Here is an 18,296-nt window from a genome sequence, read left to right on the forward strand (position 1 = left end):
TTTGTCCAGGATTAGGCTTAATCTGGCTACTGGAATCCGGCCACGTAGTGTAGAGCTAAATTTAGCTTGCTTAGCTAAGGTCATACACAGGTACCATGGTATAGGGTGATGTTGCCACTAGATGCTGATCCTGGGCCAGTTTAGAATTTTCCCCACTAATGGTTAATGTTAGGCTTGGGGAAGGGGAATCTGATCCTAGATATGTACCTAGGGGGAACTGATTAGCAGTTTAGCCTGTAGCATATGTTGATTGCTCATGGCCTGTGGCTTAGACCTGGAGGTCACATGAGCCCACATCCCAGAGGATTACACTGACAGACAAAGTAGCCGTCTAATGGATTTATACAGAATGAGACCGCTCTCCCTCGATCTCTCTCACTAACACTCAGCCAGTCTAGTGCACTTCCCCACTGAGGGCACCAGCTGCACCCTGGGAGCTGGCCACGTATTTGATCATGGGGGTTGTAGACCTGCCACTTCTGGTACACAGTATATAGGCCTACGGTATGTTGGTTCATCCTATGGGGGTTATAGGACTACGGTATGTTGGTTCATCCTATGGGGGTTATAGGATTACGGTATGTTGGTTCATCCTATGGGGGTTATAGGACTACGGTATGTTGGTTCATCCTATGGGGGTTATAGGCCTACAGTATGTTGGTTCATCCTATGGGGGTTATAAGGGCTACGGTATGTTGGTTAATCCTACGGGGGTTATAGGACTACGGTATGTTGGTTCATCCTATGGGGGTTATAGGACTACGGTATGTTGGTTCATCCTATGGGGGATATAGGACTACGGTATGTTGGTTCATCCTATGGGGGTTATAGGACTACGGTATGTTGGTTCATCCTATGGGGGTTATAGGATCCTATGGGGGTTATAAGGGCTACGGTATGTTGGTTCATCCTATGGGGGGTTATAAGGACTACGGTATGTTGGTTCATCCTATGGGGGTTATAGGACTACGGTATGTTGGTTCATTCTATGGGGGTTATAGGCCTACGGTATGTTGGTTCATCCTATGGGGGTTATAGGACTACGGTATGTTGGTTCATCCTATGGGGGTTATAGGCCTACGGTATGTTGGTTCATCCTATGGGGGTTATAGGCCTACGGTATGTTGGTTCATCCTATGGGGGTTATAGGACTACGGTATGTTGGTTCATCCTATGGGGGTTATAGGACTACGGTATGTTGGTTCATCCTATGGGGGTTATAGGACTACGGTATGTTGGTTCATCCTATGGGGGTTATAGGACTACGGTATGTTGGTTCATCCTATGGGGGTTATAGGACTACGGTATGTTGGTTCATCCTATGGGGGTTATAGGACTACGGTATGTTGGTTCATCCTATGGGGGTTATAGGACTACGGTATGTTGGTTCATCCTATGGGGGTTATAGGACTACGGTATGTTGGTTCATCCTATGGGGGTTATAGGCCTACGGTATGTTGGTTCATCCTATGGGGGTTATAGGCCTACGGTATGTTGGTTCATCCTATGGGGGTTATAGGACTATGGTATGTTGGTTCATCCTATGGGGGTTATAGGACTATGGTATGTTGGTTCATCCTATGGGGGTTATAGGACTATGGTATGTTGGTTCATCCTTTGGGGGTTATAGGACTATGGTATGTTGGTTCATCCTATGGGGGTTATAGGACTACGGTATGTTGGTTCATCCTATGGGGGTTATAGGACTACGGTATGTTGGTTCATCCTATGGGGGTTATAGGCCTACGGTATGTTGGTTCATCCTATGGGGGTTATAGGACTACGGTATGTTGGTTCATCCTATGGGGGTTATAGGACTACGGTATGTTGGTTCATCCTATGGGGGTTATAGGCCTACGGTATGTTGGTTCATCCTATGGGGGTTATAGGACTACGGTATGTTGGTTCATCCTATGGGGGTTATAGGACTACGGTATGTTGGTTCATCCTATGGGGGTTATAGGACTACGGTATGTTGGTTCATCCTATGGGGGTTATAGGCCTACGGTATGTTGGTTCATCCTATGGGGGTTATAGGACTACGGTATGTTGGTTCATCCTATGGGGGTTATAGGACTACGGTATGTTGGTTCATCCTATGGGGGTTATAGGCCTACGGTATGTTGGTTCATCCTATGGGGGTTATAGGACTACGGTATGTTGGTTCATCCTATGGGGTTTATAGGACTACGGTATGTTGGTTCATCCTATGGGGGTTATAGGACTACGGTATGTTGGTTCATCCTATGGGGGTTATAGGCATTTTATCTCTGATTTCTTTTGCTCTTTTTTTAACCCACCGCTACCGCCCCTCATCGTAAGATCTTTTTATTACATTATTTGATTTCTCTTACATTCTTAAATGAAATCTCTTGGGTTTTTTCCCTCCCTCTTCATTTTGTTTTTGACTATTGAATGCACTGGTCAATACAGAATTTAGTTTGATGTGTTTTGCCAGCTTGAAGGTCTGTTTCTGCACGTTTTTCGTGCCACCATCTCTGTTCAGATGTTGCATGGGAATAGTTTTGTGTGTGTTGGAAGTTATTGGAAGTGTTTGGCCTGTGTACTTTAATGTGTGTTTTGTATGACTACAGGTGGCCCGTAAGCTGGTGATCCTTGAGGGTGACCTTGAGCGCTCTGAGGAGCGTGCTGAGGTGGCTGAGGCGTAAGTTTACCCTCCTTCATTGCTGACACACAAATGGCACCGTATTCCCTTATTATAGGGCACTACTTTTGACCCGGTCCCATAGGGCTCTGGTCAAAAGTAGTGCACTATATAGGGAATAGGGTGCCAATATCCATGTCTTAGTCCCTATTCTCCACCCTTTTCTAGAAGTGTGAACTTGCACACTTCCCGTCAGGGATTTAACAGCAAATGATTGATGTAAGCATTGGCTGGAGTGAGTTTTCACCTTTTTAAAGTTCATCCAATCAAGTGTACGCTTTGGGAGAAGGGTGGCGAATCAAAACGCAGTGCTGGACATCGCACTTAAAAACTTCCTCGTATTTCAGTTCCATTGAAATGTGGTTGTTTAGGCAAATGTGGTGTTTTAATGTGAATGACATGTTGATGGTTCATCAGTAGACTTTACTAGCCCCATCACTTATTTACTTGAGCACATTTGGGAATGAATGCATATATTTTTATCAAGGCGTTTCGCACCTAACCATCTAATGCATTTTGAAATATACATTGATGATGAGGCCTCTCCTGAAAAATGGTTAATATTAATTTGACTTGTTGCTTGGACCCACCTTCCTGTTAATAAAATTACCCATGATTGGATGGCAACTGAAACAAGCTAATGACCTCCGTGGGTGTATTGATTTCGATTGGCTTAACAACAGAGAGACCAGTGGCCGTCCCTTTAACCTTTAATGATTATTTTTCTTCTAATTTTGTTTGGTCCGCGGGACTACATTGGTCCATAACCATTAAACCCCCCTTACATTGTGGACTTAAAACACGAGCAGGGCAAGTGATTTTAAACCAGGAAAAGTTTTGAGTTTGGAAAATCTTAAAGTACTCATCTTAGAAGTAGTTTTCACATATAAATGTTATATGCCCTAACTCAGAATAAATTGGGCTTCCAATTTGGTCAATAATATGGTCAATGTAGCCTCCCGGGTGCTGTACTGCAGCACCAGCTGTGCCACCAGAAACTCTGGGTTCGCACCCAGGCTCTGTCGTAACCAGCCGCGACCGGGAGGTCCGTGGGGCGACGCACAATTGGCATAGCGTCGTCCGGGTTAGGGAGGGTTTGGCCAGTAGGGATATCCTTGTCTCATCGCGCACCAGCAACTCCTGTGGCGGGCCGGGCGCAGTGCACGCTAACCAAGGTTGCCAGGTGCACAGTGTTTCCTCCAACACATTGGTGCGGCTGGCTTCCGGGTTGGATGCGCGATGTGTTAAGAAGCAGTGCGGCTTGGTTGGGTTGTGTATCGGAGGATGCATGACTTTCAACCTTCGTCTCTCCCGAGCCCGTACGGGAGTTGTAGCGATGAGACAAGATAGTAGCTACTAAACAATTGGGGAGAAATTAAGGGTAAAAAAATCAAAAAGAATATGTGGGAAACTAACCCATGTGGGAGACGAGACGATGGGATACACTAACCACAACAGGCACCTGGATGTGTGTGTTCTCTCCCCTGTGTTTTATGTCATGCATGCCTGAATCCAACACCACCAACACCCCTCCACCTGGGATCACCTTGTGTGTGTGGGTTCCCTGACCCCTCCTGCCCCCACTTCCTACACCCCTACCTACCTGACTGTGGACTAACCCAGTCGAGTCAGGGAGCTGGAGGAAGAGCTTAGACTCATGGACCAGAATTTGAAGTCCATGATGTGCGGAGAGGATGAGGTACTGTCTGCCCCCCCCCCCATACCAGGACAAACGTCCCGGTTCCAAACTGCTTTACTACCTGCTTCCTTTCTCCTCTCCTCCGCTCCTCTGGCTTATGCCCTTGACGCATCCCTCCAAGCCTCTCTGCCTCGCAGCTGTGCTCCATGGAGGCCTCCCCTGGTGGTTGACGTGACAGTATTGCTGTGGCACAAAAGGACCAATGTCCTACAAGCCATACTGTCCCTCGCCATATCTTCAACCTGAAGCCAATGGGATCCTTGATGTGATACTTGAGATTGAGGCATACAGATTATACAAGTATGGATTTTATACATGTGTTTGTATATTTCCTATACTTAGAGCATATGATTTTATCTGTTAGATATTATCCATCAAGGATCCTGATTTAACCCTTCCATCTGATGGGTAGGTGACATTAACCCCTTCAGGTAAGTGTGTCATTAACCCCTTCAGGTAGGTTTTATTCTCTAGCCAACGCACTCTCCCTAATAGGCACTGGGTTGGAGTATCCAGACCAGGGTCTCCTTGGTCATGTCCTCTCCTCCCTCTCAAAATGCTCTCTCTCTCTCCTTTCTTTTCCCTCATTTTCCTCCCTCCCTCCTGCTGTTGCACAGTAAATCTGGTGATCTTGAGGAAGAGTTGAAAAATGTCACCAACAACTTGAAGTCTCTGGAGGCCCAGGCTGAGAAGGTACTGTAGGAGAGGGGAAGTAAGCTGGGCCCGAAGGTCAGATACGATGCAGGATAGTCCAGCTGGATAAAACGCACACAGATGCCCCTCAACACACTGTCTTAGTGTAGGATATCTAGCTATAATCCATGTTTATTTGTCATATGCACAGAATACAGCATAGTGTCAAATTAAATAGTTACACACAAGCCATACTCTCAAGCAGTGCAGCATCTATAAAGTTATCTATATACTTTTTTAAATCCATAACATTGATTTTAAAAAGTGTAGGAATTGAACTGTAGTCCAGGCATTACGTTAGATGGGTGTAAAATACAGAAGATTATGATTGAGGAGAGTTTGATGGTTTGTTCTTAGGACCCGCTTGCATTATGACAAGCCTACGCTGAGACTTTAGCTTGCCCTCTTAGCTTTGTTTTCCTAGCCAACCTTTCAGCTCTTGCGTTGCAGTCTCCTCTCCTCCCTAGCCAACCTTTCAGCTCATGTGTCGTTAGTCTTCTCTCCCTAGCCAACCTTTCAGCTCTTGTGTCGTTAGTCTTCTCTCCCTAGCCAACCTTTCAGCTCTCGTGTTGCAGTCTCCTCTCCTCCCTAGCCAACCTTTCAGCTCATGTGTCGTTAGTCTTCTCTCCCTAGCCAACCTTTCAGCTCTTGTGTCGTTAGTCTTCTCTCCCTAGCCAACCTTTCAGCTCTTGTTGTAGCCCTCCTCATTTTCATTAATGGAATCTTTATCCAATAGTGTTTACTTTAGTGGATGTGAACAGTAGGCTATTAATTGAATGCTACACTGTAGACGTTGTCATAGAATATATACATAAATGTATATTGACTGTCTATATTTCAACTAGAATACTGCCACATGTTTTAAGTTGTGAATGTTTAAGGAGAAGCTCTCGTCATAGCTCTTGTGCTAATGTGAATCTCCATTATTTCACTTCTAGTACTCACAAAAGGAGGACAAATATGAAGAGGAAATCAAAGTTCTTACCGACAAACTTAAAGAGGTAGGGTCACCATATCTAATATTTTAGCATGAATGGTTGTTCAAATGGTATCTTAAAGCCTCTTATCTTCCTCCCACTCTTATGCAACCTAATGTTAACCAAGATATTACGTATGTAATTTGGTGCTTGGAAAAAAAGTATTTGAAAAGCATTGTGCTCAGATGCTTTCTCCCCCCCCACCCCCAGGCTGAGACCCGTGCTGAGTTTGCAGAGAGGTCTGTGGCTAAGCTGGAGAAAACCATTGATGATTTGGAAGGTATGTTTTCAACGCTCCTTTCATTCACAACCATTAACACCTCTTGGAGTTCCCAGGAGCTGATGTCACTAACTGCATTTTCAGTGACCCATTCACTTTACCTGAATCCCAAATGGCACCCTAATTTGGCACCCTAATCCCTGTATAGTGCACTTCGTTTGACCAGCGCCCTATGGGGGGGTGCCGCCATTTGGACTCACTCTTATGTTTCCTTTGTGATAGCGTCACAGACGTTTCACTAACAAAGGTTTGCCCCTATAACCATGAGTTGTAACACTGAAGCCTGTTGGGTACCCTCGCATGACTTGTTAGTAGTGTATTATAGCATTAGGTAACATACCTGTATGTTTCAACCATTAATAAAGACTCTTAATAGTCGAGCAGCATTGTAGATAGTCATTTACAATTTACCTTCCAACTTTGAGTACCTTTAGAAACAGAGGAGCGCCGATGTGAATGGATTTTTAAAAATATGGGTTTAATAGATTAACCAATGAATTGGTAGATTAACCCCCATTAACCTGGCTCTGTTGTCCAGGGATCTAATTAGAACAGATTGCAGTTGAAATCAACGATGGGCATTCCGTATGATTGTGCCAGATAGACAAATGTGTAGATTCTGAGTCTTTAGCTCTGAAGAATAATAGTCTGCCTGCGTTTACACAGGCAGCCTATAATTCTGAACTTTTTCCAGTAGCCGGTCTTTTGACCAATCAGATCAGCTCCTTTGCCAATAATTGGGCAAAAGATCAGAGTTTGGCCTGTTTGATTGTGGAGCCACAGCTTCACTTTCGATTGCTTATCCTGTCTGGTTATTATAATTATTTAACCTTTATTTAACTAGACAAGTCAGTTAAGAACAAATTCTTATTTACAATGACGGCCTCATAACCCGGACGACGCTGGGCCAATTGTGCGCCGCCCTATGGGACTCCCAATCACGGCCGGTTGTGATACAGCCTGGAATCGAACCAGGGTCTGTAGTGATGCCTCTAGCACTGAGATGCAATGCCTTAGACCGCTGCGCCACTCGGGAGCCCTTGGTGTTGCCTTATCTCATATTGATCAGTTTGAGTGATCGATTAGATCCTATAAGAAATGTTAGATTTGAGTTGTAGTACTTGGACTACAAGCAAGTTGGATTCTTCCAAGGTTTTGCCTTATTTCTTATTTACGTAAGGGTGTTGCGGATTCATCCACAGTTGCTCAATCAAATTGGTGGTTATTTAGCTATGAGAATGGGCTTGTTGTGGATAGCTTAATGTCTTGTTGCGTTTTGGCAGACTTTGGAAATGTCATGTGTGAATAGGTGTAATCTGGTGTGTTGTTCAAGGAGTTTGAAGTGGAACAAGGCTGTTCAGTAGGTGTTATCTGGTATGTTATTCAAGGAGTTTGAATTATTGATGTGACTTAACTTTTAAACAAAATTGGGACCCCCCCCCCCCCTCCCAAAGTTAGAATCTCAGCTTGGGGGAAGTTGTAGAATTTAAAGAGAACCAGAGGAAGAAGTGAACTTTAGGCTACTTTGGTGAATTTGCGAGGCATGCACGGCAAGTTACCAAGAGATATCCTCACCATGGTTTGTTTTCTTCTGCCTTCCCCCTCAGCTCTCTCTCCCTCGAGCTGGCCTGTCTGGGGCGAATTCATTACACCCATTTATGTTGCAAAATGTTTCTTAAACAGAAGCAAACAAAACTGTGATGGACCTACTTGTCCAGTAGAAACTCTGGTTTTAGTTACTGTTTGGACTAGTGATTACACCCCTGCTCTATCTCGTCGCTAATGATGCCAGTGTGTGTTCAGTCTTCGGGCTGTTGCGTGTAGCATATCCTAGCCTATTCATTGATGATAGGCCCTGCTTGGAAGTTGCGAGACATTGCAAGCCAAGAAATTACGATTTACAGTATTCCATTGCGAGACATCTTTTGATTGCCGATAGATAAGCCTAGTGCAGGGTTTCCCCAACTTGGTCCTGGGGCCCCCCCTGAGTGCACGTTTTGGTTTTGCCCTAGCACTACACAGCTGATTCAAATAATCAAGTCTTGATGATGATGATGGTGGTTATTTGAATTTGCTGTGTAGTGCTAGGGCAAAAAACAAAATGTGCACCCAGGGGGGTGTGGCCTCCATAACACAGTGCGGGAAACCCTGGCCTAGTGCACGGTTCTACCTGCCTGGTGGCCGAACTGCCTGGTGGCCGAACTGCCTGGTGGCCGAACTGCCTGGTGGCCGAACTGCCTGGTGGCCGAACTGCCTGGTGGCCGAACTGCCTGGTGGCCGAACTGGTCTGGTGGCCGAACTGCCTGGTGGCCGACTGGCCAATACTGTGGCCCTCATTCTCCGTTCCTCTCATCTCTATGAAAGATGCGAGTGTTTTTGTGTTCTCAGAAGTACGGCAACTAAGCAATCTCGTCCGTTCCAAGAATACTGAATCTTAGGAGTTGATTCCTATTGGAATCTAATCTTGACACTCGACTTGCAAGGAGTCGAGGAATCAATTATTTTGGAGTCGACTCTCCAACACTACGTCATCGTCGTTAACAGTTGGAACAATCAGAGAAAAGCAAGTGACAGCAGTGAAGTCCTGTATGGCAATAATTCTAGAAGTTAAATGAGAAGGAAATGTGAACTTTGTCAGATGGAATTGATGCTCAGTAATGGTGGTACAGGTGCTTAACCATCGGAAAGAGACACACCACCGTGAGACCCGTTGCTGCATTGTAAACTCACCTGGAATTTTATGCATTGTTTCATATCGTTTTAACGTAAAACTTATTTTAAATGTTAAGATTTTAAAAAAATGTAAAATGAAATCCATTTGGCACATCCCTAGTTTGAAGTGGAGCATGGCTGTTCAGTTGGTGTTATCTGGTGTTTTGTTTGAGGAATTTGAATTGGAACATGGCTTTTGATGCTGCATGACCCTGATAACCTTGAGTGGATTTGTCTTTTCCTGAAGGATGAGTTTTAGTTGATTTTTTTAAAACTAGAGTGCGTTGTGTTAACTTTGATTCTGTGTTAAAGATACACAACTTTATTAATATTCTAACATTTTTGGAATTTGGTTCATTTTTTACACATCTAGAATTTTTGTAAAGTATTTGATTGTCAGATTGCTACTGCTGAAGGAATTTGGTGGGGAAGTTATTTTGCATTTTACTATAATTTCTTTAGATGTGCATAATCCTTTTTGAAGTTAAGATTTCAGTTATCTGACTTTTCTTTTCTTCAACTTTTTTTCTTGTTCTGTTTCCATCTTGTGTGTCTGTCCATCTTTCTGTCCTCTGTGTCCATCCCTCCCTCCAGACGAGGTGTACGCTCAGAAGCTGAAGGGTAAAGCCCTCAGTGAGGAGCTTGACCTGGCTCTCAACGACATGACTACTCTCTAGACACTCCCTCACTCTTCCTCCTCCTCTGACACTCCACCTTCATCTGGCACCCCTGGGGTTCAGACATCCTCCTCTGACACTCTCCACCTTCATCTGGCACCCCTGGGGTTCAGACATCCTCCTCCTCCTCCTCTGACACTCTCCACCTTCATCTGGCACCCCTGGGGTTCAGACTTCCTCCACTTCCTTTCTGTCCTTTTTTTCATTCCACAACTTTTCAGACAGAACTGTGATCTCTCGCAATACCCTTGGTTACGAAATTTGTATGGCGAATTTGAAAAAAATGTGGTCGTATCTAAGTTTACAAGACTTGCCGATTTCAAAATACCAAGGGATATAAATGTGGCCCCAGGCAGATTGCCCCCCCCCCCCCCCCCTACCCCCGTCAAACCCATTCCCCCTTTTAGTTCCGCTCCCTACTGTTGTGTCAGGTGTCAGCATTGTTCAGTGATCCTCTTACATTTCTATAGATGTATATAGGAAAACCCACACCCAGTCGTGTTGTCTGGCACGGTGTCCATACCTCTCCAAAGATCTGGGTTAGGTTTGGTCTTCTGTATTGAGATATATACTTGTCCCCTGTTTTCCCTTTCTCTGTAATAAATGTCCTGAAACCGCTCCTGTTTTCTACTGTCATTATCAGCCTTTTGGTTTCTCATCATAATCACCTAATAAAGTTTAGGAGGTTGGTGCCGACGATTAGAATCCACAATTTGCCATACCAATATACCTGACTATACTCGGGGTACATGGTGTTTATTAACTACATTTAATATAGTCTACATTTTCTGACTACTGTTTTTATTGAGAATTTTAAATATTCAGGATTCATATTCAATTGAATCATAAAATGTTATGATGGAGATACACAAGTCATTCGGTGAATTACTTATTTTATGATACAAGGGAATCGGTGTGAGTGAATCTCAATTCAGTACTGTTCCCACCACACTGTATTAACATTCCATGTTAATATCCATGTTAACATTTCTGTAATTTTCTGACCAACCCTGACGCAAGGCATCAAACTAAATCTGACCAAGCCTGACACAAGGCATCAAAATAAATCTGACCAACCCTGACACAAGGCATCAAACTAAATCTGACCAACCCTGACACAAGGCATCAAAATAAATCTGACCAAAAGAGGTGCAGTTCTGAACAATCCCTCTGATTTCCAACCACTCCCAGTTGAACCAATCTCTTTAATGATTAAGGGAACAGGATATTTAGTTTAAAGTGAGAATGATCCTGTCTAAAGAAACCTGCAGCTCAGTACTTTGGAGAATCTTAAAGGGATTTGCTGTATCTCTTTTACCTCCCTTTCTTATCCCCTGACCCCAGCAATATGAATATGTATTGCTTCCTGCTATAGTTGCTTAAAGGAAAATTACACCCAAACATTTTGGTATTTGTTTCATTAGTCCATTATTGAGTCCCAACCATGTTTTGCTTGTCCGCAATCAAGTTAAGATTTATATAACTTTCATCATCAATTCATATAATTTTTTAGTACAGAGTACAGAAGTCATCGCTGTGTTTTGCATTGTATTTTGATAATTACATAACTTGATTGCTGACAAGCGAAACATTTTGGGACTATGTCAACAATGGACTAATGAAACAAACTTTCCTTTTAATGTCTTGCAATGATTGTGTTCATTTCAAGACATTTCAAGCATTGTCAAGTGAGCTGTAATTGCTATAGGTGCTGATTTTACCTCTGTCAGATGGAAAAAAGCAACTTTCGGCAGTTCTTTTTTCCTTGTCTTTCATTGCCCTGTGACCTTTATTGCACTAACCTGTGACCTTTTAACCCTTCCCTCTTTCTCTCCCTCTTTCTCTCTCTGTATCTTCACACTGGCTTTCATTGACTCTTCTGGCACCACAGAACGTTATCACAAGGAGGTGGAGAACAACCGTATCCTCAGTAACGAACTGAGGGTTGTTCTGAACCAATTTAACAGCTGAGTCTGAGACGGAAGCTTCGGCAAACTTCCTTCCACTATCCCACTCTTCCAATATGCACTTGTCTCTGAGTAAACTTGGAACCGATTTCTCATACCCCCTTTTAGAAGGCACTGGTTGTACATTGTTCAGTATGCCGTCATTAAGGGTAGAGTCAATTCATGAAAATTCAAGTCATAACATTGAAGTCATTTGCAAACATGACATTCAGGTAATTGACCAATCATATCAAACATTTAATACATCGAAAATCGGTTAAAATTCATCAAGGGAATTGAGTGTGAATAAATTTGCCCCAAACTTGGAATGTTGTGTGTGTAATTTGGGTACTGGTAGGGTACAGGTACAGTAATCTCCCCCCCCCCCCCACACACACACACAACAACAAAAATAATGTAACCTTTTTGGTATGAAATTTGGTTCCAAGTTTTTCAGAATTAGGAAAGTTAGTTTTCCACAAACTTGAGGATACTCACTTGCTGCACATTGTAGAGTTCCACTGCTAAGACACGGGGGAGTTGAATGGAGCGCTTTAGACTGGACACCATCCCACACCTGAAGTTTGCAAAGCTTAATTAGCATTTATCTGGAATAATGGTTTACAGGATTATTTATTCAAAAGAAATACCTAAGTTTGCATATAGGACAGTTTCTGTAAAACTTCAGATTGTTTGTATGCCGTCCTGCCTATATACTCTAAAGCCTGTAGACTGACATCTATAGATAAAAAAAAAAGTGTATATATATATATATATATGCATGCCATGAAATCTGCCTCGTATCTGGTGAATGTTATACATTTTTTGATTTCACAAATGTTTTGCTATTGCTCAGACTCTCTTACATGTATCTATCTAAAGTCAACGATATGTAAACTTTGTTAAGCATCACACACGGGCTTGAAACTACACAGGCTCGTGTATTTCTTTGAATGTAGAGTTTGTAGTTTACTGTGATGAAACATTTTTGTTTTATCATTAAGTATTATAGTACTTATACACACTAAGTATACACTCTGGGTGCAGTATTACATTTCTGGGTTTAAAGTCTCTCTACACTTGACTTCGCTAAAAGTTACCCCATATTATATCCACACCCATTTGTTTACATGGATTTCTTTGGGTGTTTCCCCTGTTAAGATTCCCTAAGTAACTTCACGATTTTGCATGGTGTGCTATAGTGATCTTGGCTAATTCCAAGTTGTGCTACATTTACCTCATGACTTTCCACAAGTTAGCTGGGCTAAATATAAATCTTTAGCCTCCTTGTATTGGCTAGCATTACTTTCATTGCACCAAGTATCTTCACATTGCACCAAGTATCTTCACATTGCACCAAGTATCTTCACATTGCACCAAGTATCTTCACATTGCACCAAGTATCTTCACATTGCACCAAGTATCTTCACATTGCACCAAGTATCTTCACATTGCACCAAGTATCTTCACGTTTTAGCTTCCCTCACCACCTGGCCCATTGAGTGGTGTGACAAGCAGAAAGCATCTGCTGTCCTCTGGAAACGCTCCTTTGTACACACTGAAATTGAAACCTCACCTGACATTCTGTGCACACAAGGAGCACTGTCCTCTCCTTGGGTCTGGGAAGGCACTTGCTATGGTAGCTCATCAACATGTAGAAGACGTCTGAACGAAGAATTAAAAACAAAAGTTCATGTTCGTTTTTTTTGTTTTCATCTAGATTGGCTGTCCAGGAAAGTTTTTAATTCTTGCTTCAATTATATATAACATGGATCTTTTCAACAGCCTAGCTGTTTTGTATTGTCCACCTGTGCTTCTTTAGTGACCACTTTCGCTGTTTTAACTGGCACAAATGTATTACTGCAATTTTACACGAACACACTTGGTATATAAATGTGTAAAATACAGTATGCTTTTGAATCACGTTGTTAGATAGTACTGTTCATTTTTTTTTTTGATGTCATTGTCCTATTCCTGAGCCAACAGAGATTGCTTGTTGGGGTGCTCACCTGTTCTTTTGTTTTCCTGTCATCAGAGAAACTGGCTACGGCTAAAGAAGAGAACCTAGACATGCACCAAACGCTGGACCAAACCCTCCTGGAGCTCAACAATCTATAAAGAGAGCTCTGTCTGTCTGGGCCCATGAACAAGAGGCCTAAAACACAGGCGAAAAGAAAAAAACACAAAGCTTTCATAATGCTCATTGACCAAATCCTTTAGTTGACTTGCCCCTTTGGGAACAGGACAGTCTTCACTTGGCTTTAATAGTAGTAAAGGCTTACGAACAAGGCATTCCGTTTAGTTAATGAGGGTCTCTTGCGCACATGCTAGTTAATGGCAAACGCATGCTGGCTACAGAAGTTAACATGGTTCAGTATAACAGCAGAACAGCATAGAGTTGAATGCTATCGAGGTTGCTGTTTGTATTTAGCATGTGATTCAAGTCTTAAAGTTGACATCTCTTTTTTAATCTGACCTCTGAGGCCTCCTTGAAGTGAAATTGCATTTGCTTTACTCTTTAAGCTCTTATCTCAAACTCTTATTTTTTTAAATCCAAAATATTACGTTTTTGTAAACCTTCAAAACAAATAAATGGTAAACATATTCTTGACTTACTGTTTGGTAAGATGTGCCACTCATTGTTTTAATTAATAGAGTATAGTATTGGAGTAGAACTGACCCAAACAGGGAAAAATACTAGCGTTCACATTTTAATATTTGGACTATTTAGGATAGCAGTTTGTTAAAGGTTAGTTTATATGGTTCAAAATGACTAGCAAAGGTATCAAATAATGTAATACAAACTAAATACAATGGGGGACATTTAATTTTGACACAGGATACTTTTGACAAATTTTTGAATTTTCAAAATTATTGTAGTGACCTTTTGGGGGTTTGGAAAGTAGTCTTTAATCATGATGATGTGGTACCTCATGTATTCTAATCATGATGATGTGGTACCTCATGTATTCTAATCATGATGATGTGGTACCTCATGTATTCTAATCACTTGCCTTTTTTTTTTTTCCTTGACAAAGATTTTTGAGAGTGCCCATAGTTGTTAGAATCTGAAACGTCTCTTAATTTTTGAAACACCCTCTCAATAATTGGCCGGGTTTAACTGTGACATGGTTCTTCCACGAAACGAGTCTCTTTTTGAGTAGTGTAACTACTTGCTCAACCAGGGCTGGCCCTGTGCTCAACCCAATTGTTTCCCCCCCACAAAACAACACAAAATGGCCAGAAAGAGTAGAACCAGCTCACCTGCTTTTACACTGATTTGATTATTAGATGTTAAATGTTTATTTTTATTTTTATTTTTTTTTGGGGGGGGGGGGGGGGGGGGGATTAAATATTTGCCATATTAAAACAAAAGTTCAGTTCAGTTTGACATTGTCAAAACAGCCAAATTTACTTTTGAGGTTAAATCTGAGAAGTCCGATTGCAGAGGGACATGTCAAAATGCTGAATGTTGGCACTAACTCTTATTGATATATTTATTTATTTTTAAACTCATGTATTGAATTGTCCATGTCTATATTAAATGGCACTTCATTTAATATGGCAGGCTTTTAAAATCCAATATTGGTGCAACATTTCTACTTCAGATATTAAAGGGATGCAAAAGGGACTCATTTTGTGGAACTACCCTACAGCTGTAAACTTGTTTGGTTGATTTCCAGCTCATGTAATATCTTAATGCACCTGTGTCAATACTTCAGACTAGTCAGAATGCTTATCGGTCTGAAGGTTTTAATTGGGGGGAATTATTCAATATTCTGGAGGTATTAAAATAATTGTATTAAGGTTTATTACTCATGTATGTATCCTATGCAATGAATCAACTGTATAAGCTCTTAAGATGATTAAAAAATGGCCAGCAAAATGTATTGTTTTGTACATTTCTTCTAGTATTTCCTTAAACCAGATTTTACAGTACAATAAAGTCTCATAATGCTTATACTTTAGTTTGTTTACAATGGTATGGTGAACTGATCAAGACAACTTTTTTTTGGTTTCTTTGAATGATGCTGGCTACCACTTTACCATTTAGTAGAAGTGACCCATTGACGTTTTGTTGTACCTGCTTTTGTCATGTTTCCGCAGCAACAGGATGGCAGCTTCAGATCAAGTTTGACCCATGATATTGCCAAAGCATGATGTGCAAACAATCATGGCAGAAATGTCTAACAAGGTTGTACATTTAACCTTTGTCACAGACGCTGAACAAAAATATATATGCAACATGTAAAGTGTTGGTCCCATGTTTCATGAGCTGAATTTAAAGATCACCCCACCCACAAAAATTCTCACAAAAGGCTTACTTCACAAATGTTGACATCCCTGTTTGTGAGCATTTCTCCGTTGCCAAAACAATCCATCCACCTGACAGGTGTGGCATATCAAGAAGCTAATTAAACAGCATGGTCATTACACAGGTGCACCTTGTGCTGGGGACAAAAGGCCACTCTAAAATGTTCAGTTTTGTTACACAACACAATGCCACATGTTTTGAGTGTGCAATTGGCATGCTGACTGCAGGAATATCCACCAGAGAATTTAATGTTAATTTCTCTACCATAAGCCACCTCATGTCATTTTAGAGAATTTGGCAGTACGTCCATCTGGCCTCACAACCGCAGACCACGTGTAACCACGCCAGCCCAGGACCTCCACATCCGGCTCCTTCACCTGTGGGATTGTCTGAGACCAGCCACCGGACAGCTGATGAAACTGTGGGTTTGCACAACCGAAGAATATCTGCACAAACTGTTAGAAACCATCTCCGGGAAACTAATCTGCGTACGCGTCATCTTGACCTGACTGTGGTTTTGCATTGTAACCGACTTCAGAGGGTTGCCAGTTGCCCATATGGTATGACATAAGCCCTGTTTATACCTGGTGCTAAAATGCGTCCTTTCTTCTGATCTTGTCCACATTCTGATTGTGCCCACATTTTTAAGATGATTAAAAGACTCATTGTGATCAGATCTTCCTGACCATGCCCACACGGTGTCTGGATATTATTACAAGTGTAGATGGATCTGGACATTAAAACAATTTAAAATCATCAAAACCCTCTTAAATCATTGACATGTCTCCCCATTGACTTACAGTACCATTCAAGGGTTTCTTTATTTTTACATTGTAGAATAATAGTGAAGACATCAAAATGATGGAATAACACATGGAATCATGTAGTAACCAAAAAAGTGTGAAACAAATCAAAACATTTTAGATTCTTCAAAGTAGCCACCCATTGCCTAAATGACAGCTTTGCACACCCTTGGCATTCTCTCAACCAGCTTCACCTGGAGTGCTTTTCCAACAGTCTTGAAGGACTTCCCACATATGCTGAGCACTTGTTGGCTCCTTTTCCTTCACTCTGTGGTCCAACTCACCCCAAACCATATCAATTGGTTTGAGGTTGGGTGATTGTGGAAGCCAGGTCATCTGATGCAGCACTCCATCACTCTCCTTGGTCAAATAGCCCTTACACAGCCTGGAGGTGTGTTCTGGGTCATTGTTCTGTTGAAAAGCTAATTATAGTCCCACTAAGCGCAAACAATATGGGATGGCATATTGCTGCAGAATGCTTTGGTAGCCATGCTGGTTAAGTGTGCCTTGAATTCTAAATAAATCGTCACCAGCAAAGCACCCCTCTTCCTCCATGCATCACGGTGGGAACCACACATGCAGAGATCATCTGTTCACCTACTCTGTGTCTCACAAAGACACAGCGGTCGGAACCCAAAATCTCAAAGTTGGACTCATCAGACCAAACGACAGATTTCCACCAGTCTAATGTCCATCGCTCATGTTTCTTGGTCCAAGCAAGTATCTTCTTCTTATTGGTGTCCTTTAGTAGTGGTTTCTTTGCAACAATACGACCATGAAAGCCTGATTCACACAGCCTCCTCTGAACAGTTGATGTTGAGATGTGTCTGTTACATGAACTCTGTAAAGCATTTATTTGTGCTGCAATTTCTGAGGCTGGTAACTCTAATGAACTTATCCTCTGCAGCAGAGGTAACTCTGGGTCTTTCTTTTTTGTGACGTTCCTCATGAGAACCAGTTTCTTCAGCACTTAATGGTTTTTGCGACTGCACTTGAAAAACTTTCGAAGTTCTAGACATTTTCCGGATTGACAGACTTTCAGGTCTAAGTAATGATGAACTGTCGTTTTTCTTTTCTTATTTGAGCTGTTCTTGCCCTAATATGGACTTGTTTTTTTTACCAAATAGGGCTGTCTTCTGTATACCACCCCTACCTTGTCACAACACAACTGATTGACTCAAATGCATTAAGGAAAGAAATTCCACAAATTAACTTAACAAAGCACACCTGTTATTTGAAATGCATTCCAGGTGACTACCTCATGAAGCTGGTTGAGAGAATGCCAAGAGTGTGCAAAGCTGTCATCAAGGCAAAGGGTGGCTACTTTGAAGATTTTGTTGAACACTTTTTTGGTTGCTACACGATTCCATATGTGCCATTTCATAGTTTTGATGTCTTCACTATTATTATACAATGTAGAAAATAATAAAAATAAAGAAACCCTAGTAGGTGTGTCAACTTTTGACCGGTAGTGTGTATACAGTGGGGAGAACAAGTATTTGATACACTGACGATTTTGCAGGTTTTCC

General features: G+C 42.0%; 1 protein-coding gene across 8 annotated transcripts in view; it reads left to right on the forward strand.

Moving 5' to 3' along the window:
* The window catches only part of tpm2 (tropomyosin 2 (beta)), a 34,069-nt gene extending 18,530 nt beyond the window's left edge, over window positions 1–15,539 (forward strand). For 2 of the 8 annotated variants that reach the window (XM_020457868.2, XM_020457872.2), the window contains 5 exons: window positions 2,595–2,665; window positions 4,982–5,057; window positions 5,996–6,058; window positions 6,245–6,314; window positions 9,621–10,322. In XM_020457868.2, coding sequence (XP_020313457.1) covers window positions 2,595–2,665; window positions 4,982–5,057; window positions 5,996–6,058; window positions 6,245–6,314; window positions 9,621–9,703 — 363 coding nt within the window. In that variant the 3' untranslated portion in view covers window positions 9,704–10,322. Of the gene's footprint in view, window positions 1–2,594; window positions 2,666–4,288; window positions 4,365–4,981; window positions 5,058–5,995; window positions 6,059–6,244; window positions 6,315–9,620; window positions 10,323–13,684 lie in introns of those variants that run through there. The other 6 variants (XM_020457871.2, XM_020457875.2, XM_020457869.2 and 3 more) reach the window with 3 other exon arrangements.
* The last annotated feature ends 2,757 nt before the right edge of the window (window positions 15,540–18,296 follow it).

Source organism: Oncorhynchus kisutch, linkage group LG23 (assembly GCF_002021735.2).
Source record: "Oncorhynchus kisutch isolate 150728-3 linkage group LG23, Okis_V2, whole genome shotgun sequence".
NCBI classification, from domain to species: Eukaryota; Metazoa; Chordata; class Actinopteri; order Salmoniformes; family Salmonidae; genus Oncorhynchus; species Oncorhynchus kisutch.